At 46.2% G+C, this 27,753-nt stretch overlaps 2 protein-coding genes across 2 annotated transcripts; one reads left to right on the top strand and one right to left on the bottom strand.

Moving 5' to 3' along the window:
- Position 1: 1 nt before the first annotated feature.
- NOA1 (nitric oxide associated 1) lies at positions 2-10,814 on the top strand. Its single transcript, XM_048943272.1, has 7 exons — positions 2-973; positions 2,407-2,571; positions 2,962-3,155; positions 3,584-3,715; positions 4,117-4,233; positions 4,707-4,824; positions 4,920-10,814. Exons 1-7 carry the CDS (start codon positions 46-48, stop codon positions 5,123-5,125), a joined length of 1,860 nt encoding a protein of 619 aa, XP_048799229.1. The 5' UTR covers positions 2-45; the 3' UTR covers positions 5,126-10,814.
- Positions 10,815-11,926: 1,112 nt separating this feature from the next.
- Positions 11,927-24,595, bottom strand: REST (RE1 silencing transcription factor). Its single transcript, XM_048943271.1, has 4 exons — positions 24,486-24,595; positions 22,832-23,742; positions 19,152-19,235; positions 11,927-14,735 (listed from the first exon to the last, which is right to left on the bottom strand). The coding sequence occupies exons 2-4, from the start codon at positions 23,730-23,732 to the stop codon at positions 13,039-13,041; spliced, it is 2,682 nt and encodes an 893-aa protein (XP_048799228.1). The 5' UTR covers positions 23,733-23,742; positions 24,486-24,595; the 3' UTR covers positions 11,927-13,038.
- Positions 24,596-27,753: the final 3,158 nt, after the last annotated feature.

Here is a 27,753-nt window from a genome sequence, read left to right on the forward strand (position 1 = left end):
AGCCTCGCCACTCCCCTTCCTGCGGGCTGCAACGCGCTGCTGGCCATGCTCCGCTTGGGCCGGGTGCTGCTAGGCCGCCTGTGCCCACCCCGGCCCTGGGCGGCGCGGCGCGGAGCGGCGGCGTGGGGCGAGGAGGAGCGCTTCGTCTTCCTCGAGTACGAGCCGGAACCGCCGCCGCCCGCCGCTGCGGCGAGGAGCAGAGCGGCCGCGCGGAGCCGGGCGGCAGGCGCGGACGGCGCACCGGGGGGGCGACGGGTGCGGAGGGCGGCCGACCCGTCGGTGCCGCCGAGCGGCGTGGGCTGCTCGGGCTGCGGGGCCGAGCTGCAATGCCGCGACGCCGCAGCGCCGGGCTTCGTTCCGGCCGACAAGTACCGCGGCCTCTGCGCGGGGCCGGGCGGTGCGGCCGGGCTGCGGGACGCCGTGTGCCAGCGGTGCTGGGTGCTGGCGCACGGCGGCGAGGCAGTGCGTCTGGAGCTGCCGCCCGAGCGGCACCGCGCCGTGCTGAGCGCCGCGCTCCGCAGCCCCCCTCGGCACGGCCGCGGCCCGCTGCTCCTCTACCTGCTGGACGTGCTGGAGCTGCCCGACCCAGTGTTACCGCAGCTGCCCGCGCTGCTCAGCCCCGAGGTGCCCGCCGCGGGGCTGCTGGTGGTGGGCAACAAGGTGGACCTGCTGCCGGCTGACTCCCCCGGGCACCTGCGGCGGCTGCGGCAGAGAGTGACGGCTGCCTGCCTGCAGGCCGGCATCTCCCGAGCGCAGCTGGTGGATGTCCGACTGGTGAGCGCCAAGACGGGCTTCGGGATGGAGGGGCTGGTCAGCCGGCTGCAGCGCTCCTGGAAGTGCGCCGGCGACGTCTACCTGCTGGGGGCCACCAACTCGGGCAAGTCGACACTCTTCAACACCCTGCTGCTCTCTGACTACTGCAAGTCACGTGCCCCCGACGTGGTTGGCAGGGCCACTGTCTCAGCCTGGCCAGGTGAGGGGCACCGCCGCCGTCCCTACCTATGTCACACTCGGGCCATCAGCTCTGCTGTGCCACCAGGCCAGTCACCGAAAGGGCCCGAGGCATCACCACTGAGCTCCAGTGCACAGTGGCTGCCGGCTGCACTGCTGTTGCTACCAGGCCGTAAGCCTTGCCAACCAGGGTGCTGCTAACCCAAACAACGATGTTTGGAATGTTTAGAATCTTCCCCTTCCCTGTGTTGTCCTTGGAGGCCTTGCGGCACCAAGGCCTCAGAGCACTGAGGGATATAGACAGCAAACTACACGGGTTGGCATCTCCCTGTAAATCTTGTATCCAGAGAAGGGCAACGAAGCTGTGACAGTTCTGGAGCACAAGTCTTATGGGGAGCAGCTGAGGGTGCTGGAGTTGTGCAGTCTGCAGAAGAGGAGGCTCAGGGGAAGCCATTTGGCTCTATGCAACTGCCTGAAAGGAGGTTGTGGCAAGGTGGGAGTCAGCCTCGTCTAGGAAACAGTGATAGCACAAGAGGAAGCAGCTTTAAGTTGCACCAGAAGAGGCGCAGGTTGGATATTAGGAAGCATCATTTCTCTGAGGAGGTAGTAGTGCACTAGAACAGGCTGCCCAGGGAGGTGGTGGATTCCCAGGAGGTGTTGAAAAAGTGTGGAGATGTGATACAGAAGGAAGTGGTTAGTGGATATGGTGAGGATGGACTGAGGTTGGATTGGATGGAAGAGGTCTTTTTTAACTATAACTATTCTTTGATTCTATAACAGGAGGTGGACTCATGAGCTCCTTGTAGAGCAATCACAGCAAAACCAGGGACTTTGTTGAGGTGTCTTAGGTTGGTCTTAAGTGCCACAGATTGTGAAGCCCGCTGCTCTTACAGTAGCAGTTTCGATGTTCAGTCCTGATCAAATAGAGTTGTCAGCATCGTGTTGGTCAGTAAATCCCCTTGTTTGCTCATTGTAATACAATGTTCCAATATATACAGTAAAATATGATTTTTAATCATTTTTTTCACCCAAATGCTGCTGGTTTTATTCCAGTCCCTTATATTCATAGAAATGTGCCCTAGGGTCGCAAGACTTTGCTGCTCAGGTGTTAGACAGACCTTCCAAAAATGTACTGGGCAGTTGTGCAGAATCAGCTCAGATGACCCATGTGCCAGCATTAGCATGATTTTAATTAGTGAGAGTGTGCATGAGGCTGACTGTGGTTTCCTTTGAGAAGCCTTTCAGCAAGAAAGCAGATACCTAGTGGGTGGTAGCACACTTCAGCCACGCCGGCTGGGAGGGAGACTTTAAGTGGAGCAAATGTTGACACTTAGTTCCAACTTTTTGTTACATGGTTCCACCTATTTTTTTATCTGTGTTCCTCAGAGTTTAAATATGACAGGTACCCAGAGGTCTGGATGTGTCATCTTTTTCTTTTTTTTTTTTTTCTTCCAGGAACAACGCTGAACTTGTTGAAATTTCCAATTATTAACCCAACGTGTGACAGGATATTCAGAAGGCAGGAGAGGCTGAAAGAAGAGGCGCTAAAAACAGAAGACCAGCTAAGCGATGAAGAAAAAAAGCACCTCAATCGCCTTAAAAAGCAAGGTTACTTAGTGGGTGAGTATTGTCTGAGTAAAAGGTGATGGAATGTCCTGGTTGAAATGCTGCATTACACAAGGACTGTTAACCCCCTAGTTTTCTGAAGAATGCATCTCATTTTGGCAAGCAATTTCTACCCACTCTGTAAGAACTCACTTTCATTTAATTGTGAGAGGAACATGCTGTCTATATATGGTCCTTGCTAAAGTTTTGGGGCTTAAGGAGTGCTATAGATCCCTTATAGGAAGGATCTGTTAGCATCTTGGCTTTTGAACATGCGCACAATGTTTTTATCACCTTTCTATCACAGCCATGCATCCCTAATAATCAAGGGAAGGGACAGGTGTCCAACTGGAGGAAATGCAAGTTAATAAATGAATGAACAGGAAACCTTTCACTTTAATCCAGGAAGAGTTGGAAGAACATTTAAACGCCGGGAGAGCTCTGTGGTTGATTTTGACCCTGACGTGCTGTCATACAGCATAGATGAAGATCCACGCCCTATCTCTAAGAAGCATGAGGAAAGAGAAGAGTTCACATACAACGAAGTGAAGGATGCTCGCTGGTGTTTTGATACTCCAGGGATTGTAAAGGAAAACTGTGTAGGTATTCTGTGGCACTGTGCTTCAAGAGGTCAGGGTCCACTGTGTTTTTGCTGTTTTATTTCTGAATGGTGCATACTGTGATCTCTGTTAAGGAACTGTATGTCAGCACACTTTATAACGGAGAGAAGTACAGGACTGTTAAAACAAGTTTATACCAGTATCACCCAGAGAAATCTGTACTTCTTCAGCTGTGCCACCCTACTGAAAAAGGTGGAGCTTAGGAAGATAACTGCTGTCAGAACTTACCTAGAAGATGTCTGCAAGATCATCTCTAACTCACTTTGTGCCACTTTGCTCTCTAATAGCTAGTGTCTGGTGTGAAGGTACCTTAGAGCTCTAACTGGAAACTGAGCACAGTCTTCCTTCTTCTGAAGTTGAATAATCATGGAAAACAGTGTGATCTGACTGTACAATTTATTTTTCAGGTTTTGAATCTCCTAACAGAGAAAGAAGTAAAGCTGGTTTTGCCAACACAAGCCATCATTCCACGGACCTTCATTCTCAAGCCAGGAATGGTCTTGTTTTTAGCAGCTTTAGGGCGCATAGACTACTTACAGGTAGGCAAAACAAGGAGTTTTGATAGCAGCAGCTTCATCTTGGTATAGGACCAAACAATAAAAGATAGTCCAGGTAACCTCCACCTCCTTTTTTTACTGCTTTCAAGATGATCATTCTGTTAATAAAGCACTGCATAAAGTAAAATTGCCATGGGATGGAGAGTGGTGATACTTGTTACCAGTGTGCAGTATTTTATATTGTAAAACCGTAAGTGCTTTTAAATGCTGATAAACACTTTCACCTTGAAGGGCTTTCCATGCAGAAGCTGCTCTGCACTGACAGAGGCAAGATGTCAGTAAAAGACAGGCTTTCAACATACAGCAAGGAAATGGAGCAAGAGAGAGCAGTTTGAGGTTGCTTTTCTGTTAGCATGAATGATGTGCACTTTGTTTTATTTCAGGGAGAAAAACCTGCCTGGTTTTCTGTTGTGGCTTCTAAGCTGTTGCCAGTCCACATTACTACCTTGAGCAGTGCGGATGTCATGTATGAGAAGCACGCTGGCCAAGAGTTCTTTAAGGTAAGAGAAGCAGGTGCTGTCATGAGCTTTTGGTGGACTGTCCCACCTGGTGATACATCCTACCTTTTTATTATTTTGACCTTACTATTGCCACAGACTGGCATAGTACATCTAGACTGGGGACAGGAGTAAGTTGTCCTTGTCCCGGCAGCAACTTTCCTGCACACATTGAGTGTACGTATAAGTGACATAACCCACAAGAAGGCAGCTGGCTTGAGCCAACAGCTGGTTCATGTAGCACACACTCCATCTTTGCTCACTCCTGAGCTGTGGGCTTCACTGAGCAGGGTTGCTCTGGATGTGATCCCAATTCTGCTCTTTGCAAATTGGAAGTAGCTCCTCTAAGGATATACAAACCAGCTCTTTGTTATTTGGATAACAAAAGTTTAATATCTCTGTGCATTGCTCTTCAGTGTAACGTAGGAGTACTGAAGCATCTCTAACTGCTAAATCTTTTATTGTTTTGACGTTAGGTTCCAATGGGTGGGAAAGAGCGAATGAAAGAGTTCCCCCCACTTGTCCCTCAGGACATTACACTGAAAGGAACTGGTACCAGTGAGGCAGTTGCAGATATCAAACTTTCCTCTACAGGTAATTTAACATTTCTTTGTGTGAGAACCCTTGTTCTGATATGAGCAACTCTTCCTACTGACTGTGTTCTTGTTTTTTTTTACTTTGCTCTGCAGGCTGGGTGGCAGTGACAGCTTATGCAGAAGAGGAACTGTTGCTCCGAGCCTATACGCCCAGGGGCACCACAGTGGTGGTACGGGAGCCTCCCCTTTTACCATATATCAGTAACGTCAGAGGGGCCCGGATCCCAGGTACTGCGGCCTACAGAACCAAAAAGCCTCCGTCTCTTGTAGAAAACCTGAGAACTGTGGGGAACAGATAGCACTCACCATCGTCTGAGCAAGACAGGATTCAGAACCTTGATGCTTGTTGACACTCAGGAGAGCTTAGACTCATCTAAAAGGCAGACAGGCACAGTTTCAAGGGACATCTGGGCGAGATAAATCTGATTTAAGGCACCACAAGTCTAATATAATTATTGAGCTGCAGCTGGTTCAAGCGAGCTGAATGGCTGGTACCTTGCTCTGTGAGGTGAAATGTTCTTTTCCCTGAGATCAGGCGCTGTCAGCGAGCAACCATCTTTCCCAGTTTACTCTTGAGATACAGCATGGAAGCTGAGCTGCCTGCCTTTGGCTGACTTTGCTGCTCAGAGTAGGTCTTTTCCTGCAGACATGCTCTCACAGGTCAGAAACCATCACCTGGTTCTTGGAGCCTTTATGTTGTTTCCAAAGCAGAAGGAGGTAGAAGTGGGGAGAGGAGCAGGGAGTTCTCTGGTGTGGGTATTACATTCCCAGGATCTTGCAGTTATTCAACATTATTGACCAAACATTAGGTCCCCTCAGTATCTGAAGCATTGCCCTACATCTAGACACAGGAAAAAGAAATTAAAGAAAAGCAGGCCTGCTCAAGTGCCTAACAAAGAAACTCGCAGCTCACTGCTTTGGTTTGGTTTCTGTAGCTTGTGTAAAAGTTTCTGAAACTGAGGATGTACAGTAAAAAAAAAAAAACCTTCTCAAGACTCCTTTGTCTTCTGAAATCACCAGAAAAGCACTCGTGTGGGCTTGCATCTTGCAAACTATACAACAGCACTAGCAACATGGTCTGTATTAGAGGAAAACATACCATGCCACATCTGGCAGCCAAAGAGGAGTAAGACTACTGCAGTTCCAAGCTGCCAGGTCCAACCACAGGAACAGCTCAAGTTTCCAGCTGGCATGTGCACACAGCAGACAGGTACAGAGCTAGTCACACAGACTGCAAACACAACAGTCAGGTGAACACAGACAACACAAGCAGTCTCATCCTGCTTTCCTCTTTGGTTGATCAGAATAGAGGTCTGGGGAAAACACCCACCTTGCTACAGCCTGCTCTCCTCAGGCTTCTCTCTAGACCAAACAGCACCAGTTCCCCCAACCACTCTGGTTTTCTGGTTCCTTCACTATTTTTTCCCCTCTCTCCTCCACCCACACTCAAGCAATTCAAGACCCTTCTCATAGTGTGGGTCCTAGAACTGAGTACAGTACACAAAAGTGCAGTCTTGCCAGAGCTAAGTACAGAGGGGAAAATCACCACCCCAGTTCTGTTGGCCACACCATTTCCATTAAGTGTTCTGAGAGAAGACAGCAGAAAACACTGCTTCAGCTAGCATCTCATTTTTTGTGAAGGATATACTCAGCAGTCCTGAAGAAGTGGACATAGAAATAGTCACAGCTCTACCAGTAAAACTGGGAATCAGGAAAAGGGTCCAGACATGGCCTGTTCAAACTAGCTTGATAAATAAAAACAGGCGTCTCCTACAGCATTCCTGTAATGCTGTAACTGTGGAAAAGACAATATAAAATGCAAACAATACCAAATGCAGGAAGAGTAACTGGAATGCCTTCCTTTGTGACAGCATTAGTCCCCAGCCCAGGAGTCAGCCATGAAAAATTGCAGGCAAGACAATGTGCGCAGGGACCTGTGTAGCAGGTCCTCTGATTTTTGGAAACACAGCCTTTTTCACAAAGATCAGTAGCCAATGCTGAAATTGTATTCAGGAGAAAGGGCTTCCTGCCTGAAACATGAGGATGTGCAGGGAAGAATGTGCCTCCCATGCTGTGTCCTTTTGTGTTCAGCAAGATATGCAAGTGGGGCAGCTGGGCCAGCAGGGCCAGCACAAGAACTGGAGTTACACAGGTGTTTTAAGTGCTTTTGCAAAGCCTACTCTGTATCTACTGACTCCTCAGGCCATAAGAGCAGACAACTAGCAACAGCCACAGCTAGGAACAACAACAACAACAAAAAAATGTGTGCTCCAGACAGATGTAAAACCTCAGCATGTAGGAGGTTTTAATATGGAAGCAATTAGCGCTTAGATTAAAGCACAGAAATACCTTTTATGAGTTCTGAGCTTCTCCAAGTTGGTGTCTATTTCACACTTGTGCTGGACAGCCTGAGAGGCAAGACATTTTTTAACATCTATGGACAAGAGCTAATTTAATCTCAAACCACATTTGCTTTTGGCTCCTCTGTTGAGTCTGTGTGTAAAAATGAGGTGTAAAGACAGGACTGGGAGAGTTAAGCCTCCTGGGAAGGCCCAACCTTCATGGCTCAGTGTGCCCAGGCTGGGTGCAATTATGTATAGCTCTGTTAGAAAAGTGAGGAAAGCTGAAAAGTGCATATTCAGCAGAACAGCTCATTTGCTGGAGTACTGCAGGGAGCTCCCTGTCTTCCCCCAGCTGGAATGGGGGACTAGGGGATACCAAACCAGACCAAAGGAGTATTGCATATCCCCACTGCCCTGCAAGTAGGAACATGATGCTGTAGCTGGGAGCCTGAGTTGATTTGCTTTGGCACGTGTCCCCCCCAAAAACGAGGCTTTTTCTCTGCCCAGTAGCTATTCACTTTTCAGCACTGCTTATGTCAAGGACTCCTACCCTAGGAAAAGGGCTACTGCTTTCTGTGGCAAAAGCAGAACAAATTCCATGCAGAGGTCACTTTTTACCTAGGTTACTTTTACCCATTGTTAGTGCTCCCAAAATGGCCTGTAATGCAAGAGTGGTGCACTGGGCCACAAGTTTCAAGCTTCTGCTTCTTACCCACTCAAGCATATGCTATGCTGAAAACTTGTGCTCCTGAAATCTATGTACCTCTAGGCTGTTCACCTTCTGATTTCCCATTTAAGGCTGCAGGTATCTGTGCCTGCACCTCTGGAGGTGGTCCTGGCTGCCTGGTCACCCACCCAGTGCATTGCCCACGTCCCTGCCCATCGTCACCACCTTTCCTCTTTTTGCCCCAGCTCTCCTTCAGCTCTTTGTGATGGAAACCCAATCACATACACAACTCATCTATCACTTCACCTCCAACACAGCCCGTGCTGCAGGCAGCAGCCATTGGAGTGTACTGTCCTGAACTGTGCTAAAGGACACTAAGAAGGGTTCATGTGGCCCCTTCCACCAACCTGTGGGCAAGGGAATGGTTCAGCTGCCTGCCTTGAATCCAAAAGAGTCATAGCATTGTCTTGCTGCTGGCCTGCAAGGTACTACATAGCCACGCGCTTCTTCTTCTCTACTCAGTTCTGTAGAAAAACAAACAAAAGTAATTAGGCATAAAGTAGAACTCAGCATAAAGTAGCACATTTTCAACCTGATAGGTTTTACCCCATTTTCTGCCACAATACAAGAAGCTAGTTGAAGATGAGGATGCAGATTTAAGGGAAAATAGTTTCAACCATTGGCAACCCAGTCACATAATTTCTATTGCAGTTCACTTAATTTTGTCCCTTTCTGGAGAGTGAAAATACAAACTGGTGGTACAAAGGGCAGGGCCTCCTCCATTGAACCAGTCTGAAATAATTAACTCACGCAGCAAAGGCAAAGAAGCAGAGAAGTACTCAAACCTACCACCTCTATGCCATGGCCTCAGGGCATCTCATGGCAGCCCACAATTAGGACTGGGTACAATTCCTGCCCACAATTAGGACTGGGTACAATTCCTGCCTTACCATAAACTTCACTCACATTTATCTATAAGACTTTAAGCCAGAACATACCCCTTTAATTAAAAACATTTTTGTAGCCATTAATAAGTAGCAGTGTGTAACCAATGAATATACGGATGTTGTAATCAAGAAATACACAGAAAAGTTAGGCTAAACAGGTTATCATGCTAAAGAAAAATGGAAAATACACATATCCTGGGCTCACTGAGAAGACTCCAAGAGGAGCAATCTCTAAGAGACCCTTCCCCAGTGGTAGTCAGCTCTTAAATGGGGTCTAGGAGAGGTGGAACAAGGCTCCTCTCCTTCCAGTAGCACAGTCTTCACCTGTGCTCCTAGGACTGCCTCATTGCTCACCTCAGGTGGTCAATCAGAGGTTCAGGCCGTGATCAACAGTTCCCATACAGGCAGACAGAAGCGACGAGTTCCATAATAAAGTTTATTTAATCAGAACTATGCTTAGGAAAATACACTTGAAAGGGTTAATATAATGCAATTTAGTTTAATTTTACACTACTTTTTGAACAAAAGACTTAAAACATACTTTAAGTGAAAATAGGATGTATGATCTGGCTTGTTTTACATTAAAAACGTAGAAAAGGCCATCATGCACTACAGTAGAGAACATGAAAAAAAAAAAAAAATTACCTTTGGTTTTATTCAGAGAATACAAGTATTGCACTGTAAAAGCATCAAACATGGTGCAACCAAATGTCATAAACACAACTCCATGCCAGCTTACAAAAGTTAACTAGGATAGTTTTAGAGGGAGGAAACGTATGTACACATGAAACAATTCCATTAGCTATCTGGATTCTGTTAATATGCATGCCACTATCTACACAACTGCCATTCAAGAAACCTCTTGAATTTGGTTAATACTTCTCAGCTATATTAAATCTGTTGAAATCAGTGACGCTACCACTTCTTAACTGGCCTGGCAGATGTTAAACGTTCTTCTTTTGTCAATGAATGAAGGTCCAGCCTAGATCATCGAAACCCAGAAACAATGACTACAGAATCACAGAATCATCACAACTGGAAAAGACAACTAAAACCATCTAGTCCAGCCATGATTACAATACAATGGATTACAACTGCCTAGCTATCCACTTCTGGATCTTTTCTCAAGGCAGTTACAGAGTGGATAGATCCATAGAGATGAAAACCTCAAACGCCATGTTGCTCAACCAAGGACTGGCAGTGTAGAGCTGTCGCTGTGCTAAAAACTCCTCAACCCACATATCTGAGGTTGAACACTCCTACCGTTCTTAGGCTACTGTTGGCAAAACCAACACAAAATAATTTAAGAATATTGAGAAGGACAAAGAAGTCACTGTTTAGAGGGAGCTACATCGTAGTAAAACCATCATTGCCGGTGGCTTACCTAATCAGCATTCTCCAGTACAAATATTCAATATTAGCAATTTCTAACATCTTAGGTACATACGATGCAGTACATCTTCGCTGCTTTAACATAACATACTCCCAAATCTTGGACATAAGCCAGCAGAGAATTCCAACACTGTAACACACCAACAGTATTTCAGGACGTTGCTGGTAAGGGTCTCAAAGAGACCTGTCTTCTTAACATTTCTCTAGTCTTATTTTCAGCTCCTAATCTTGAGATAGGAAACACTGCTTAACAGGAACACTGCTGTTTTCAAAGAGTTCTTGTTAGATCAAGCATTAAAACCTTGACCACTTCCCAGAAATCTGCAGTGCAGTACCTCAGAAAACCACACCCTTGTTTTTATCTCATCAAGAGACATTTTAAGTCAGTGTACACCACATTTTCCATTTAAAAACAGAATAATTATCAGGCCAGTCCACAAGTTTATCTGAACATAGCTGAAGTCCTTGAAGTCTCTCATAAGATGGCAAGGGCTCTTTGCAAGGATATAAGGGGAGCTACAATATCTCTGCACAGTACTGGAATTTCCAGCATCTGCTCATGTTACTCACAAACGTTGGCAACATTTACATATAAAAGAAACACCATTAAAAAAAAAAAAAAAAAAAAAAAAAAAAGAAATACATCTAAGACTATTACAACAAGTTGTTTAGGAAAACAACTCAACTCAACTAAGTTTCTTTTCTTAACATTTAGCATAAATATAGTTGCAACTTGTTCTTCAGTTGCCAATGATTGTCACAGCCAAGGTAAGGATTGAATGCTATCTAAGCAAACAAAATCTCACTATACAATTTATTTCTGCCATGAGGGATGCCCTCCCTCTCAAGTCTTTGGCCTCCTATTTACCAATCTCTCCCAAAAGGAGAAGCAACGTAGTTTTGTTCTCTATTCATTCAAGGTTAGCTTGGGGGCTGAGGGAAGGGGAGAACATGACATGTGGACAGGGAGGAAAAAAAACAAGGTTTGCTCTAGAAATTTACATTCACAGAACGCACACCATGAGTACCTAGAACACACTGACAAATAGTGAACTAGCTCCCCAGCTCCACTCCGCAAACAACACCTGCCTCCAAAGTTACTTCTGCAGAGTTGATGAGAAGCCACCCCCAATTGCTGCACCTGACAAGAGATCTGAAGACTGTCTTTTGCAGCACAGATGGGACTTTTGCTTTTTCCCTGCTCATGTGGATTGTGTTCACATTTTGCCACTGGCAGGCACGCAATCTCTCTCACGTTTGTGTGTGCCAGAAGAAAATCTGTTTAGAATTAAAAACTCCCAGTATGACATTTCTTGCATATAGACCTGAGATCATAACCTGATCACTTATGTGACCGATGATCTCTCCGTGAGGAAACAGGATGATTCTATTAAATGAAACCTGAATGAATAAGGAACAGGAATTCCTACAGCCTTTAATGCCAGGTTTGCTGCTTACCAGTTAGTCTGTCTTTGTTTTTCAGTGTGTGAGATATAATTACAATTCATCAAAATCTAACATCTATGGTAATTTTTTTTGTTGTTTTTTAAGCTTATGAAGCTTGACTGCTGTCCATCATAGAAATTAAAATAGAGAAAAAAAGAAAAAATCAAGCAACACCTGGACTTGTATAATTTTCAGACCATTTTCACTGACAGTGATTACTTTCCTGTCTGGTGATCCCAAACTATAAATTACAATTTATTACTCTGTATATGTACTAAAAATATCAGAAGTGGCATTTCTATGGGAAAAAAAAAAAAAAAACAACAACTATAAAATAGTGTTTTGGAACTGTGTTCATATCCTTTTGCTTAAGAACTATATAAAATTTTAAAGCTACTCAAAAATACACAGCCAAACAGCTCATAACTCTACGCACAACTAGCAAAACCCTCTGAAAAGAAGAAAAATCTGCAGTAAAGAGCATCACAGAAAACTGGCCCATGGTAAGCAACGAATCCGAATGGTTCAAAGTAACAAAAGCTTACACAAATGAAACCCAACATGCATATATAAAGTGTACATGTACTGCACAAGCGCTATTCCTAAAGGATTTATCTGCATAGGTATAAACAAAAACAATGTGCAACATTTTAAGCCTTTAAAGCAACAACAGCAAAAAAAGCAAAAACTTAAAAATAACAAACTTGCTCCCCCCACAACAGAGTCAATGACACATAACAGTTAATAAGATATTAATCAAGACAGAGGTTCTCCAAACAAAAGTTGGAAGAACTAACCCCAAATTTTGGCTCACTGTTCATACTAAGGGGATCTGAAATGTATGTTCACAATTATAATTACCTTAAACAGTTACGTTCATCACTAGCCAACTTCGATTTGTCTTACAAAGTGCTCTTTTATGTGACAGAAGCTATCTTCCTGGTAGAAAAAGCATTGAGTAGTTTTTACCACTTTGAACATCAAGGTACGTTAAGAAGAACTAAAACAAAAGCAGAGGAGAGGGGAAAGAGGAGTTGGCTGCTAAAAGAAAAAGCAACTGCCAGTGGCTCTATAAACATCCAACTTGTGTATGGTAGCTACAAGCCTTGTTCCTAAAGCTCAACTTATAAAACAAATGCATCAGCTAACAAACTATAAACAGACAGAACTTACAGGACACAGCCTCATACACCCTACCTACTTCTTTAATGAAGAGATCCAATATTTAAAGAGGTCATTACACGAAAACTTGTCCAAAATATTTTCAGCTTAAAAAAAAAAAAAAAAAAAAAAAAAAAAAAAAATCCCAATGCAGACACTAAAGAAAACCATGCTTAAAAAAAAGAATCTACAATATCTGTACATAAGCTGTATAAGATCTTATAAAAGATACACGTGCTCCCAGACCGCAGCTGTTTCTACTCCTGCCCTTTTGTCGCCTTCTCCAGATAATACACATTGACCAAGTGGCGATTGAGGTGCTTGCTGTATTCACCTTCCTTTTTAAACGAGCGGTCACAAAAAATGCATACATAGTTCTCCCTGACTGCTGTGCTACTGGCAGCTCCTTGTGAGGTCTTTGGACTGGTCTCCTCTTGTACAGAGCGAGCACCGTTTAACCCCGAATCATCGCTGCCTTCTGATATGTTGTCGCTTATGTCGCTGCCCTCATGGCTGTGGATGCCCTCATCCTCATCCATTTCCTGAGATTCGTTCACTGCCGCGTTATCCAGAGGTGATAAGGCCAGAGCTACTTCAGGGCTCTGCATATGCCCTTCTGGGGGCACAGGCGCTCCCACAGCATCTGCTGGTGGCTCTGTCTCTAGGATGCGTGTCTTAGTCAGGTCTATCGGGTCTGGGTTACTCACAGTTTCTGCCAAGCAGGTTTCCTCTGGCTCCTTCCTGGGCTCCAGATCTGGTAATACATCCGCGGGTCCGTCCAGACTTTGTTCAGAAGACACTGCATGAGAAGATTCTTCAGAGTCTTCCCCCGTGTCCATCTTTCTCTCCTCTTTTTCACAGATAGTGTCTTTGCTCTCCACTGCTGCAGCAGGCATTTCTTGATCCTTCTCCTCAGCCTCTGTGTCCGCAATCTGAGCTGACAGACAAAGCTGTCTCGGCTCTTGTACGCAGCTTTCTTTGGCAATGATGTTCTCTCCCTTGCAAGTATGACCAACATTACTGTCTAATGGTGCTGGATCAGCAGGATCTTCCTCCTTCTCCTGGTCGCTGCTCGGACTGTCGAGTTTCACACATCTGTCTTCTTCTGGAAGTTGAGACTTGTCCGCCACCTCCTCTTCTTCCATCTTCTCCTCATCAAGTCTATTGCTTTTCTTACTGTGCTTACTTTTCAGAGCTTTCTTTTTTCTGCTTTTCTTAAGGCAAGAATTTTGCTTTTTAGGTTCCGCCTCTGGTACATCATCACTTTTCTGAGCTTCCTGGCAGTCTCTGGGCTTAGTTTCCACTTTCTTTTTCTTTTTTGTCATTACGATAGTATCATTCGCAGGCTCTTGCTTTGAGAAAGTTATTTCTGCCTCTGCCTTTCTTTTCACCTTCTTTGTTTTACACGGTTTCTCAGTATTTTTCTCAGTTTTAATATCTATCTCCTTGTTTTCTGAAGTCGATTTCCGACTTCTGGTCGTCACTTGGCGTGCAGGAGCATTGTTCGTTGGCTTCTTTTCCTTTGCTAAGTTCTCTTTTTTCTCCACTTTCACAGTTTTCTCAGTTTTCTTTGTGGGCGAATCCCCTTTTGTTTGCTCCTTCTCCACTTTGTCACCGATGCTCTCAGAAAAGTCAGCTTCGCTCTTTTTAGTCCGTAGCTTCACCTTTGAAACATCCATGGTGATGTCTGAACAATCGGGATGCCTGGATTTGATGTGATACTGCAGGTTACACTTCTTAGATGCCGCGTAGTCACAAACAGGACAAAGAAACTGGCGCGGATTGACGTGAAGCTCAACGTGCTTTTTGAAATTGCTGCGATCCGCTGTTTTGTAGTCACAGTGCGGGCAAGTCAGAGGCTTCGGCCCATTGTGAACTTGCCTTGCATGACGAGTTACTTCATGCTGGTTTGAGGCCACGTAACTGCACTGATCACATTTGAATGGCTTCTCACCTAAAGAAGGAAGGGTGGAAGGGAATTGTGGTGATTATTAAGCACAGGGTTGGGAAGGAAATCACTTTGCACTAAGACAAGCACAGAAATATGAAATCAAAAAGAAAATTGTATATATTTATATATCCATGCGCCTTTTAAATTAAATACAATCAACATAAGAAATCCACAAATCACAAACACATTCACAAGACACCAAAAACAATATGCAAAAAAAAAAAAAAAGAGAGAGAAGGGGCAAGGACTGGGAGGAAGGGGATCCACAACCAAACAAGCAGTAACAAAGTCACAAGTTCTGGCTATGCATACATACCCGCAGAGATCTCTCTACAGTACTATTAGCAAATGGAATCCATACCCAACTGGTCCATTGAATGCATTGTAGAAAAACGGAAATGTAACATTTGATGAATAGAAGTTTCACACAAACGTTTCAAATAAGTCCAACTTTACACAAATTTAGCATACTTCACGTTTGCATTGAAAAGGAAGTAAGGGAAAATGAGCTAGCAAAAGACTAAGCATGTGAAAGATATGCCACTTCAATGATTTCTGCCTCTGTTCAGTTCAGTTCAGTGGAGTTCATCACTGTCTCATTTAGGTCACATTTATGGGTTGGCTGCAGGCCACCGTTGGCAAGAAATATGTAGGCAGTCTAAAGCCATCATGTTGTTACTACTGAAAGCTGCATTTTTTAAATGACTCCTGCATGCACAAGTGTTTCTGAAATGTGAGGTTCAGTGCACACTGGTGCAGCAGAATCCATTTACACTCCAAAGCAAAGAGGAAAAACATTTTTGGCACAATAACCCAGGTCGAAAAATACTTTGAGAACTTTTTTGCCTATACAAATTCAGCTGAGGGGTGCTACTTAGATCTAAACTAGCATTTAAAAATTTACCTCCAAAACTAATGCATGCCACTTCCTAGGCATATTGAAAAGTCATTCCAGATCCTTTTCTCCATAGTTGTGCTGCCTCTCTGGCAAGAGGGTGGGTGATGCTTGCTTAGGAGTCTAGAAAATTTCATTTCTACCTGCAGCATCTCTTTATTATTTAATGAAGGATTATTTTAACTTCAGCTGTTAATAAAACACCAGTGCATAGCAGATCACTAAAGAGGTTAAGATCGGAGGCAGCCTGAGCTGTAGGTCTGGTCTGGTCACGTTCACTATCTTGAGGAATATGGGCTTGCCAAAGAGAGGAGTCAGGACCCTGAACTTCAGGAGAGCAAACTTCAGGCTGTTTAAGGAATTGTTAGATTAGATCCCCTGATCTACTAGGAAACTGTCCTTAGGACAGACAAATTGAACAGAGCTGGCAGCTCTTTAAGAACATCCTTCTCAGAGGATAAGAGCTCTCCATCCACCAGCTTAAGAGATCAAGCAGAGGAGGCAGGAAACCAGCATGGCTGAGCAAGAACCTACTGGTCAGGCTGAGGGATGAGAAGGAAAAGGGCAGTGGAAGCTGGGATGGATGCCCTAGGAAGAATACCAAAATGCCATTTAGGCATATAGAAGTGGGATCACAAAAGCAGGAAAGCCAAGGCACAGATGGAACAGAACTTGTTGAAGGATGTGAAAAGTAACAAGAATGGCTTCTTTTGGTACATTGGGCAGAAGAGACAGGCAAAGGAGAGTGTACTCCGTCTGATAAATGACAAGGGAGAACTGGCTTCAGCAGACATAGAGAAGACTGAGGTACTCAACGAGATTTTTGCCTCAGTCTTCACTGGCAGTCAGGCTTCCTACACCTCTCACTTCCCTGAACCTCTACATGGAGGTAAGAGGAAGCAAAATCTCTGCAAATGTAAAAGCAGACCAAGTCTGAGACCACTTCATGAGGCTGAATCTGTACAAGTCCACGGGGCCAGATGACGTACATCCCAGGGTTCTCAAGGAACTGGCTGATATGGTTGCCAAACCACTCTCCATCATATATAAACAGACACAGCTGTCAGGCAAAGTCCCCAGTGATTGGAAAAAAGAAAAACAACACTCCCATTTCTAAGGGAGAAAGGAAGACTAGAGTAACTACAAGCCAGTGAGCCCCACCTTTGTGCAAGGGAAGATCATTCAGATCCTCCTGAAAGAGACATTAAGGCACGTGAGACATAAGCAGGTGATCCAAGACAGCCAACACAGGGGCAGATTGTGCCTAACCAATCTGCCGAATTTTTGGGATGGTCTGAAAGAGTCTGTGGACAAAAGAAGGCCAATTGATATAGTCTACCTGGACTTGTGCAAGTCTTTTGACATGGTCCTGCGCCGCATCGCTATCTCTAAATTTGAGAGATATGGATTTAAAGACTGGACTATTAGGTGGATAATAATTGGTTGGATGGTCACTGTCGGAGGGTTGTGGTAAATGGCTCTATGTCCAGATGGAGGTTGGACATGACTAGTGTCCCCTAGGGATAGGTCCATCCAGAGAGACAAGTACAGACTTGAAAAGTGGGCCTACAAGAACTAATGAGGCCAAGTACTTGGGTCAGGGAAATCCCACATACGCATACAGACTGGGAGAAGAATTCACCTGAGAAGAGTCCTGCCCAAAAATATTTGGGGGTACTGATGAATGAACATAAGCTAGCACTTGCAGCCCAGAAAACCAACTGTATCCTGAGCTGCATCAAGAGGGGTGGCCAGCAGGATGAGGGAGCGGATTGTCCTCCTCTGTTCTCATGAGGCCTCACCTGCACTCCTGCATCCAGGCCTGGGGCCCCCAGCACAAGAAATTTGTGAGGCTATTGGAGCAGGCTCAGAGGAGGGCCACAGAGATGCTCAGAGGGCTGGAGCACCTCTCCTAAGAAAGGCTGAGGGAGCTGAGCTTGTTCAGTCTGGAGAGAAGAATGCTGCAGAAACTTAATTGCAGCCTTCCAGTACTCAAAGGGAGCTCATAAGCAAGAGAACTGACTTTTTACAGTCTGACAGTGACATTTCAACTAAAAGAGGGGAAATTTAGGTCTGATGTTAGGAAAAAATTCTTTACTCTGAGAGCAGCAAGGCCCTGGCACATGCTGCCCAGGGAAGCTGTGGACACCCCATTCCTGGAGGCATTCGAGGTCAAGTTGCATGGGGCCCTGGGCAGCCTAACCTAGTGGAGGGCAGCCCTGTACATGGCAGGGGGTTGGAGCTACATGATGCTCAATGTCCCTTCCAACCTAAGCCATTCTATGATTATATGACAGCAAGAGTCCCGTGTGCAATTGCACTTCTGTCAGCATAGTTCACGCCCTCCTTCCCAGACCTTGAAGTCAATGACCACGGGCAAATCCTACTGTTCACCTCCTTCCAATTTGCACAGATTTGGTCTTTGCACAGACAACAGAAGAAAAAGATAATGAAAAAACAGTTTCCAGGCACAGCGTTGACCACACCATTTACAGATTCATATTTAGCACAGATGTGCAGTCAAAAATGTTTTTTGTTTCTGAAAGCAGAATGCTTCAATTGAAAAAGTCTCAAACTAAAATACTGGCAGGTTCTTTTAAAGCTGTCTATTTTAATGGGTCCAAACCCTCATCACAAAACAATTAAAACTGCCTTCTTGTCTCAGCTATTGAAATTGAAATGACTGTTCAGGATGCTTTCTGTTACTGTTTCATAGGATTAGAACTTCACTTAGGTCTGATCAATTCATATATTAACAAACCAAGAGCGTGAGCTGAGGTGCATGTAAGCTCTCCATAGGGAGCTTAAGGGGTCACAAAGCACAGCTGTGCTTGTGTCTAGCATGATTATGGGAGTAAAAGCTCCTAAGAATGCCATTATTTTATTTAAAAATAAGCCTAACAGGAGATAACATGCACAGAGCAATGGAAAGAAGGGAGTTCTTGACATCACCACTTTATGACCAATTATGGAGTATAGAGGCTAGTGAAAATTGCTAATTTGGCTTTTAGTACCACAAGACCAAATCACTCTAAGTTTGCTTATTCCTTCTCAGCACGTCCTTGCCAGAATCAGGCACTACTTTGTATCCTTCTGTAACTAAGCAAAATATGAGGATTTCCTCTGATGGTCATTTATCATCCTGCTGGATGAAATGAAACCACAGACATCACAAGGGGAGATTCTCGGAGGTTCATACCTTTTTCAGCTTACTTGATTTGAACTGATCTATGACAGCAGACAGAAAACAAGAACCTGCTCATACATTATCACAGTGTTGGATTTACTGCAAAACTACTACAGCAGTCCTACAAATCTCAGGATACACCCTGGATAGCGAAGAAAAAGACATATTCCCCTGTCACCGCTTTTATTAATGGCATGTATCTTTAGCAGGTAGGAACAACCTTAGCTGTTAAAAAAGAGAAAGGCAGCTAAAGCTCAGGTCACGCTGGATGAGATGACAACTTCATGTCACACAGAACCACCCCCTTTTCTGAGTCATGCTGCTGCTGCTTACCAACCTGAGTGGGTGCGCATGTGCCTGGTTAAATGTGTCTTCTGAGAGCTGGAATAGGGACACATAGCACACTGATACGGTCGCTCTCCTGTAAAAACAAAATAAAACACCAAATTAATTACTGAAACACACATGACTCCCATCTTTGTTTCCTGAGCCATACCCGCCAGGCCGTCACAGAACTCCAAGCTGTATCTGAAAACACATTCTCTCTCAAAACAGGGCCACGGTGAGAAGCATATGTCTCAGGTGAACCAGTATGTATCACGCTCAGGGTAGTGAAGGGACAGAATATGAAAGGCACAACCCCACATCCACCTGAAGTCAAACGGCTCTCTGGCAAAAAGAGATTGGAACTGCTACCCTTACAGAAATCCTAAGCTACTAGAGCTCATTTTTCTACATTCTTTCTGCCAGCACTCTGACGACCCAAGAAGCCAGGTTTTTGCTTCCCCTCACCTCCATGTTTAAGCCTGTGATGTGGAAAACTGCAACGCCTGGCTCAGTGAAACTATGCTACCAGCAATAGCTTAAGAATAGCAGCAACATTTTGAAGACTTTCAAACCTGCAGTTCCTTCACCTGCAGTCACTGTTTCTGGAGAACTAATGGAAATTAACCTGCCTCAAATTTTGTCTTCACAAGAGACAGTTCGTGTAAGCATCAGTAATTTCTTTTCAAGCAGAGGCAAGCCCAAAGTAAAGGCGGTCAATTTTAGAATCTGGTAGGAAGATGCAAATAAAAGCACCAAGTTTTGGGTTGTTTGGTCTTTGGTCGGTTTTTGCCTCAAACTTCTAATGCATCTGAGAGATAGAGAATGCCCCGTCACTGCAAGCTGGAACAACACGTTTTAGTTTGGAGCACGGATGGGAGTGAAGTTTGGAAGGGAAAAGCAAATCCTCACTTGCTATTTATTCCAGACACATCAGAGCCATATCACTGCGTTTTCCTACACTAGACTAAGCACACAACCAATGTGCTCTTCAACGAGACTCAGGTGTCAGCAAACATCCCATATAAAGACTGTGGACAGTTCTACTTGCAGCGGCAGAGACCTCCAGCCGCCTGGAGGAGAGACCTTTGTAATGCATGCAAATCGCCTGCATTTCTTCCTGCCATCACATCGTTCAGATTAGCACTCTTGATTAAATCAGTGCTTAAATGTCAAATCACCCTAACAACCAGAGCTTGCCCCCCCCTTTCCAGTTAAGATTAAGTCATGTCCCAGGGAGGGGTAGGGCTTTGTCATAAAGGAACGGCTGTTTTTTTCAGTGACTACAAATCGTGGCCAAAGGTCCTGGAATACACAGTTGAGTGCTATTCCCAGTACCTCACATTTCACATCTTTCAACTTATCTGTAACTTCAACAACGTGGCTAAGACGTTGTATTTTCTATAAAGCACATGAGCAAAACATACTAGATGAAGGTGATGAACGTAACATAAGATGCATGCTATCACCGCTTGAAAATTAAACACGTGGCTACGTTGTGTAAGGGCTGTTTTATAGTGCTATTTGCCAAAGGATTGACTGTCATTTTGCAAGCTCGTTGCAAACAAGCTACCAAAAAAGCCTCTCCAGAAGACACTCACAGAAAAAGCTTTGGTATTTGTGGGAGTCCTCAGTAAGTCAATTCAGCTCACTGACCCCCAGAAAATAAACTTGGGAAACAAGAAAGGAGCATTTTATTGCCATTTTAGTGAGTAGCATCAACGAGTCCAAGACAGAGGGGAGGAAAAACACTTTCCTGCAGCACCAGAGCAGAGTCGGTGTTTCAGACAACCGACCCAAATGCAATAGAAGACATTTATCTGCAAAGAGGCTTCTTCCCACACAGAGTAAGTCAGGTGCAACAATCAGGAACATCAAGCTAAGAACAACTCCAGCTTCCTTATCTCCACAACCTCAATTCACCGTCTGGCTCCTTTCCAATGGATATTTTTATTACGTTTTCTCCTTTAAAACTATTACCCAAAGACACTCGTATTATTCAGACAGTTTTCATTACAGTCAGTGTTGTTATGTTAACAGTCTGCAAAGCAATCAATTACACAGTAGTGCCAGCAGAAGTGCTGAGCCTGGTGGATCAGCATACTTGCCAGTAGCTCATCCTTTCTTCTTTAGCTTTCTCTTTGGCTTTAAACACTTGGGGACAAAACCAACGTTATTGGAAACAAGACACGTTCCCAAATGAATCCACATATTTGAGAGCTTTTTAAGCAAGCAAGAATCGGCTTGAAGATCCCTATTTGCCAGGCTAAGACGACCCAGCAGAGAAAGCACCAGAGCGAACCAAAAAGTGCTGAAATCATCATTCATCTCAGCTTAGTTGGAACAATGAGAAGACATGACAAACCAAAGAACCAGAAACCTAATTTAAAGGAGAAAAGAGGAACTGGATAACAGTTTAGCTTGCTTTTTTTGTTGTTGTTGTTTTTGTTTTTAAATATCATTAAGTACTACACCAGTCTTGAGTGTCCTCATCAGCTCAGAGCTTAGCAACTGCCAATGCAAAGAGCTCTGCCCTCTGCCAAGGCTGTGATGCTGGGAAGCGAGTCCTACAGTGAATGATTGCCTCAGGTTGCCTCTCTCTGAGCTTGTGGAGAGTTTGAACAGTGTTTTCTCAAACTTGCTCCAAGTGAGTTTCTGCAAATCTCTCTGAGGTCAGAGTTGGGCACTCAACATCAGGCTAACAGGAGAATAGGAAGCCAAGACAGATATAAGGCACCACAGCATGGACTCATGCTTGGCCATGAATTCCTGGGGAGGGTTTAGCTTTCTCCTGCTCTTTGGTAATTTCTGCCTCTTTCTTTCTCACCACCTCCCACAGTACATACAACGAAAACTGGAGAACAACCAGAGAACAACCATTTGCCCAGCATCTCTTACAAGAAACTGCAAATAAGTTGAGTCAAGAGCGATTTTAAACAATGCTATCCTCTGAACAACACCACATGGCTACTGTTAAGGAGTATTAACACACTGAAAACCAGAGCATACCCTCCAGATCCCATCAGAGCAGACACCAGAACATGGCACTTCCAACCTGTGTCAGCAGAGTGGATGTCAGCAGTGGGAAGCAACCTCCAAAGAGAAGTCTTTCCTTCCAAGGAGGAATCTCAGCATGGTATTTCCCAACTAGCTGCAGCTCACAGAGATGCGGTGCAACCCAATGCTCTGTTGGCACATGGGCCCATCTGGTATAAATCAGAGCAGAAAGGAGCCCCACACTTCCCTTCAAGACTGCAAACTGGTGGATGGGAGAAGAGGGCAGGAAATCGGGACGGAATCTCTCCCAGGGGCTTCCTATAGACCAAGAAACACAGTATGGGCTCCTGCTGTGAAGTGGCTACATCAGGATTCCACATTGCACACCCTGACAACCATCACATGCCCACTTTTGTCATGCTCTCTTAAAAAAAAAAAAAAAGTTTCAAGTCCCTAAACAAGATGTTCTTCATCTCCTCCCAGACCCCTGAAATGAGAGATTTTCTCTGTCCTCTAGAGCTTGCAGACTGGAGCTCAAAGCAAACTCATGATACAACCCGACAGCACTACATACAACAGCAATGGGCCTTATCAGGGCGGAACAAACTCTGCAAACAGAAGAATCGTCTTTCGCTTCATTCATTCAGTTTCCCTCTACTGTTGCCATACTTAAATGAAAAGAAACTAAAGACTTACCCGTATGAGTTCTAATATGCTGAATATAGTTGTTTTTCCTGTCTGAAAAATAGGAGCACTGCGAGCAGGTGTATACTTTCCTGGGAAAATGGTTTCTCAGGTGTTTCTTCCAGTGATACTCACTGACGGTGGTGTAAGTGCATATGGTACACTTGTACACTCTCTCGTTTTCTCCCGCTTTGTTGTGGTGCTTCAGGTGAGCCAGGTAGTGATCATATCTGTTAGTGTTGTAGCCGCAGCGATCGCAGCGGATCGGACCCTTGGAGAAGTCCACCTCTTCCGCGCTGTAGGAATCAGACTCCTTGATCTGCACTTGTTTCTCTGCATTTTCTTCCACGAAAAACTTCTTAGCACTGTGAACTCTGATGTGGTGCACAAATTCCTCTTCAGACTCGGCCTCGTAATGGCAAGGCTTGCAACGGAATGGTTTGTTCTTGAGGCTCTTACACTTGTCCTCAGAGCTTTCTGGAGTGCCTGGAGCTTCCAATGGGACATCTTTGTCCGTGCTGGGAGTCTCTGGTGGAGGACAAGCGTCCGGGCCTTGGGTTTCCACATCGGGTGCTTCCAGAGAGCTCAATTCCACATTTTCCGAGGCGCCACGGTCGCTCTCTGCAGCACGGCTATCCTCCACGCCCTCCGCGTCGCTGTCTGAGAAGTTGCCGTCACCCACCGTGGTCAGCTCGGCCATCTGCCTCTCCTCTCCCACCAGATAATCGCAGCAGTTGCCATTCACCTCTCCCGTCAGGGCCACGTTGGCCAACATGATCAGCTGCGGAGCCGCCAGCTCGGCTTTGGAAAGGTCGTGCAAGTCATACATGTCGTTGGACAACGCCATGCCGATGTTAGCGCCGCCGGGAAAGAGCCCGTTCCCACCGGACTGTCCCAGCACTTGAGTCGCCATAGCAGCGGTTCTGCCGAGAGGGGAAAAAAAGCACACCTGTAAGCAGTCTCGCAGCGGGAAGGCCTCCTCTTGGCAACACCGCCCGCGGAGGAAGCGCGGCCCGAGCGCGGCTCCGGGCCGAGCCCCGCCATGGCGGCCGGGGGAGCCGCGGCCTCCGCCGAAACGCCGTCGGCCCCGCGCGGCCCGACCCGGCCCGCATCCGCCCCGGGAGGCGGCCGGGGGAGCCGGGCCGTGCCCCCGCAGCCCTCCCTCCTCCCCTCCCTCCCTCGCAGCCAGGCATGCGGCCATTTTCTGCCTGCCCACACAAAGCGGCCCTCCCCGCCGCCGCCGCGGGGCCCGTCCGGGCACGGCCGCCCCGAGTAGTCCGGGACGGAGGAGACGGCCCAGCTTCCCGCTCCCCGGCGCGGGGGCGGCTGAGCGTCTCCGGCAAGGTCACGGCGGCCGCTCCCGCCCGTCGCCCGGCGGACGGAGGACGAGCGCCGCCCGGGGCCCTCCGTTCGGGCCCGCGGCGGCCCGGCCGAAACGTCTTCCGGCGGCGGAGCGCGGGCAACGGCCCCGCCGCGAGCGCGGCGCGGGCGGCCGACGCGGCCCCTTAGCCGTGGTGCTGATCCCCCCGCGGCCCGGCCGGGCCCGGCCCCCCCCCCGCCGCGCGGCCGCCGATCAGCCCTGGACAGCGCCCGTCGCCCAGCCCGGCTCCCTCCCGCCTCCTCCGCCTCCTCCCCCGAGCCCGGGCCCGAGTCCCGCCGCACTCACCGGCGGCTCGAGGCCGGCCGGCCGCGGGGCTGCTGCGGGACGCGGAGCGGGGAGGCGGCGCTGCGGGCGGGAGGCGCCGCGCATTCCAGCACACAGCGCGCAGCGGCGGCACCGCCCCGCCCCGCCCGCCCCCACCGGCGCCGCCAGCCCCGCCCCGACACCGGCACCGCCCCGACACCGGCACCGCGCCCGGCCGCGGGGGGGCGCGGGGGCGGGGGAGGGCGGAAGCGCGGCGGGGCCGCCCTGTGCGTGCCCGAGCCGGGCCTCCGTGCGGCTGGAGGGTGACCTGCGGGCCGTCCGCCGTCTGAGGGGAGCCGCTGGGCGTCTCGGTCCGGGCACTTCTCATAGAAACGCAGCGTCATTAAGTCATTAAGGAAAAGACCTCTCAGATCATCCGGTCCAATTCCCAGCCCGTCCTCGCCGTGCCCACTGAACACGTCCCTCGAAGTCACATCTCCACGGTTCTTGACCTTCCAGCTCTCTACAACTGTCCAAAAAAAATGTTGTGGTGTGGGGTCTGCCTCTCCTCCCAGGTAGCAGCAGTAGGATGAGAAGGGATGACCTCAAGTTGTACCAGAGGAGGTTTGGGTTGGATATTAGGAAACATCTCTTCTCAGTGGTGATGCCGGGGCACAGGCTGCCCAGGGAGGTGGTGCAGTCACAGTCCCAGAGGGTGTTCAAGAACCATGGAGATATGGCACTGCGCGACGTCAGTGGGCATGGTGGGGATGGGTTGGGCTTGGACCGGATGATCTTAGATGTCTTTTCCAGCCTTCATGATTCTGTGATTCAAGCAGAACTGTGTTTCATCTTCTCTCAGCAGAATGCAGAGATGCAAGCTGATGAGACATTCCCTCTCCTCTTTGCACACAATGCACATTTCTACTCTCCTAGCCAGTATGCATACAGCATGTACGCACTGTTATGCCTCAGTTTAAAACACGTCTGCTTTAGCCACAACCCACCTCTGTGGGTTGTTTTCCAGTGTTTGGTGAAGAACTGTAGAACCTACAGTTCTACTTTGTACTTTCCTCTAGGAAAGTACAAAAATGGATATCACTCATTAGCACTTACAGAAATGCCAGCTGTTCCTGCAAATCTTCTCGAATGGCCATACCTACACTTATAGCGGTGCTCGGTTCCTAAAGCCAACGTCATCCTACCAACTTCTATTAGTGCCTGCCTGTTGTTCACTTTACCCAGAAGAAGCATGTGATGTAGTAAATGTTGTGGATTTATTTGAAGGAAATTACTCTGAAATCTTAAACTTGTGTCCTTCTGAGTGTCTTTCTCCAGCTTCCTGGCTTTCAAATGGTTTCTCTTCCTTTCATTTGGGATGTTTGGATGAAAGCTGCACTCTGTTGTTAATACAGGCTGTGCCTGTCATCTCCTCTTTCAACAGAGATTTAGTCTCGCTTTCTAGTGCATTACTGCTATCTGTCTCTCTTCCTAGTTGCCTTATTCACCTAAAGATCTTTGGTCAATGCTCTCCTTACCAACACAAAAGATTTGTTCGCTGGTGAAAAGCTCCTTTGAGCTCTAAGTTGAGTATCACCAGTAAGTCAAGCCTGAGCCATTCACAAGCCCCCTTAACTCTAGTGGCTGCCCCATCAGATTTACAGGCTAAAACTCAAGTTACACAACCCGTTAGCAGCTCCAGCACTCAAGTGCTGTCAGTTCTCCCAGCGCTTTCCAAAAATCCCACATGTGTACCCCAAGAAATTGTAGCAGCGCACGGAAGTGGCCGCAGCAAGCATTTTGTGGTTGGAATCCTTTCAGGCGGCTTGAATGTAGATAATTCTGCAGTGAATATGTACTCTGAAAGAAATGAGCCACATCAAAGGTTGTAATGTCTGCAGAAAAAAAAAAATGCAATAGTAAATAAAAACTTCTGCCAAAACAAGAAACGTTTAACTATAAGATGGATTGTTTTCATTCTGGATGAGCTGGGGAGCAGGGAGTTGGAACTGGGTTTGTAATAGAAAACATACTTCAATATTCGCATCCATCAGTTACAAAAATAAGGGCACTTATTTTTGTAACATTTGTAGCATTTGTAACAGTTAAAGAATTTTAAATTATTTGAGATTCCCAATACAACTTCAGTTTTTTTCCCTTGTGGATAATTTCACAACTGTTTTTTACATAGGTAACCTTTAAGTTCTTTCCATTTGCTATAGGTTGGTTTGTTTATATGGAAGGGCTTTTTTGCATGGTCTGGTTTACCTCTGTTTTGTTTTTAATGACCAAATCCCTGGAAACGTTGCTGTTAATGTTATCTTAATAGTCCCTTAATGTTCACTTACACAGAGATCTCTTAATCTTTTAGGAAACCTGTCTGACCAGATTTCTCAACTTTGCTACTCTGCAAGTGCACCAATTTGCCGTATCTCTTTATGTTAATGTTCTAAAAATGTGCTTATGTTTGTTGTGTTCTAAAATAACTTAAATGTTAGTTGCTTTGCCACCAGGAAAATGCACATTCCCAACACTTTCTTAAAAAACACACGATCTTTTCAGGGCATCACATATACATACTCTACTCTATAATAATGTGCTCTGATGGGAGCATTTCTTTTTTGTTTTGTCTCAGTGGCTCCTTATAACACACCTTGTGTGCGAAGGTTGCTGGGGGGCCAAAGTGTCCAGCCCTGTGCAGCACCACCTGCTTTGTGCTTTGTCACTACGTCGCTAATGGAAGAAATCATTGCTTTTGAGTAGTAGAAGAAAATTCGGAGACTGCCCATTGCAAAATGTCCTTTGACTTTCCAGATGTCCAAAACAAAATGCCTGTTAAAACAGTCAGGAAAGGTAGTTACATGGTAGCCCCGGGCACTTTCTAAACTAGCCTGAATCAGCCATGCAGCCAGCAGCAAAGCAAATGCTATCTGACTCATGGCCACCATGTGCAGAATCTTGTTCCAACAGGAAAGTTTCAGCATCTATGCAGCAATTGGGATAAAGAATCCATCAAAAATACCCTCCCCAAAATCACCTCTTTTATCAGCAGATTCAGTTTATCTCAATTCAAAGTGCTGGTGGAAATGCCACTTTAGCTCTTATGACCTGCCCTTGCTGGCTAAAAGAGGGCGTAATTCAGGGAGTTTGTGTGAGAAGCAGCATACAGATAGCCAGACTTAGCTGCTCTTTATTAGCTCTTTCAGAAACACAAACAGAACAGTTTGTATTTGCTGTAGTTTTGCTGCCTTCTTGGATGGCAGTAGATACTGGGAAAGAGGCAAATTTCTGTTTGCTTTAGCAAAGACAT

Source organism: Lagopus muta, chromosome 4 (assembly GCF_023343835.1).
Source record: "Lagopus muta isolate bLagMut1 chromosome 4, bLagMut1 primary, whole genome shotgun sequence".
Classification (NCBI taxonomy): domain Eukaryota; kingdom Metazoa; phylum Chordata; class Aves; order Galliformes; family Phasianidae; genus Lagopus; species Lagopus muta.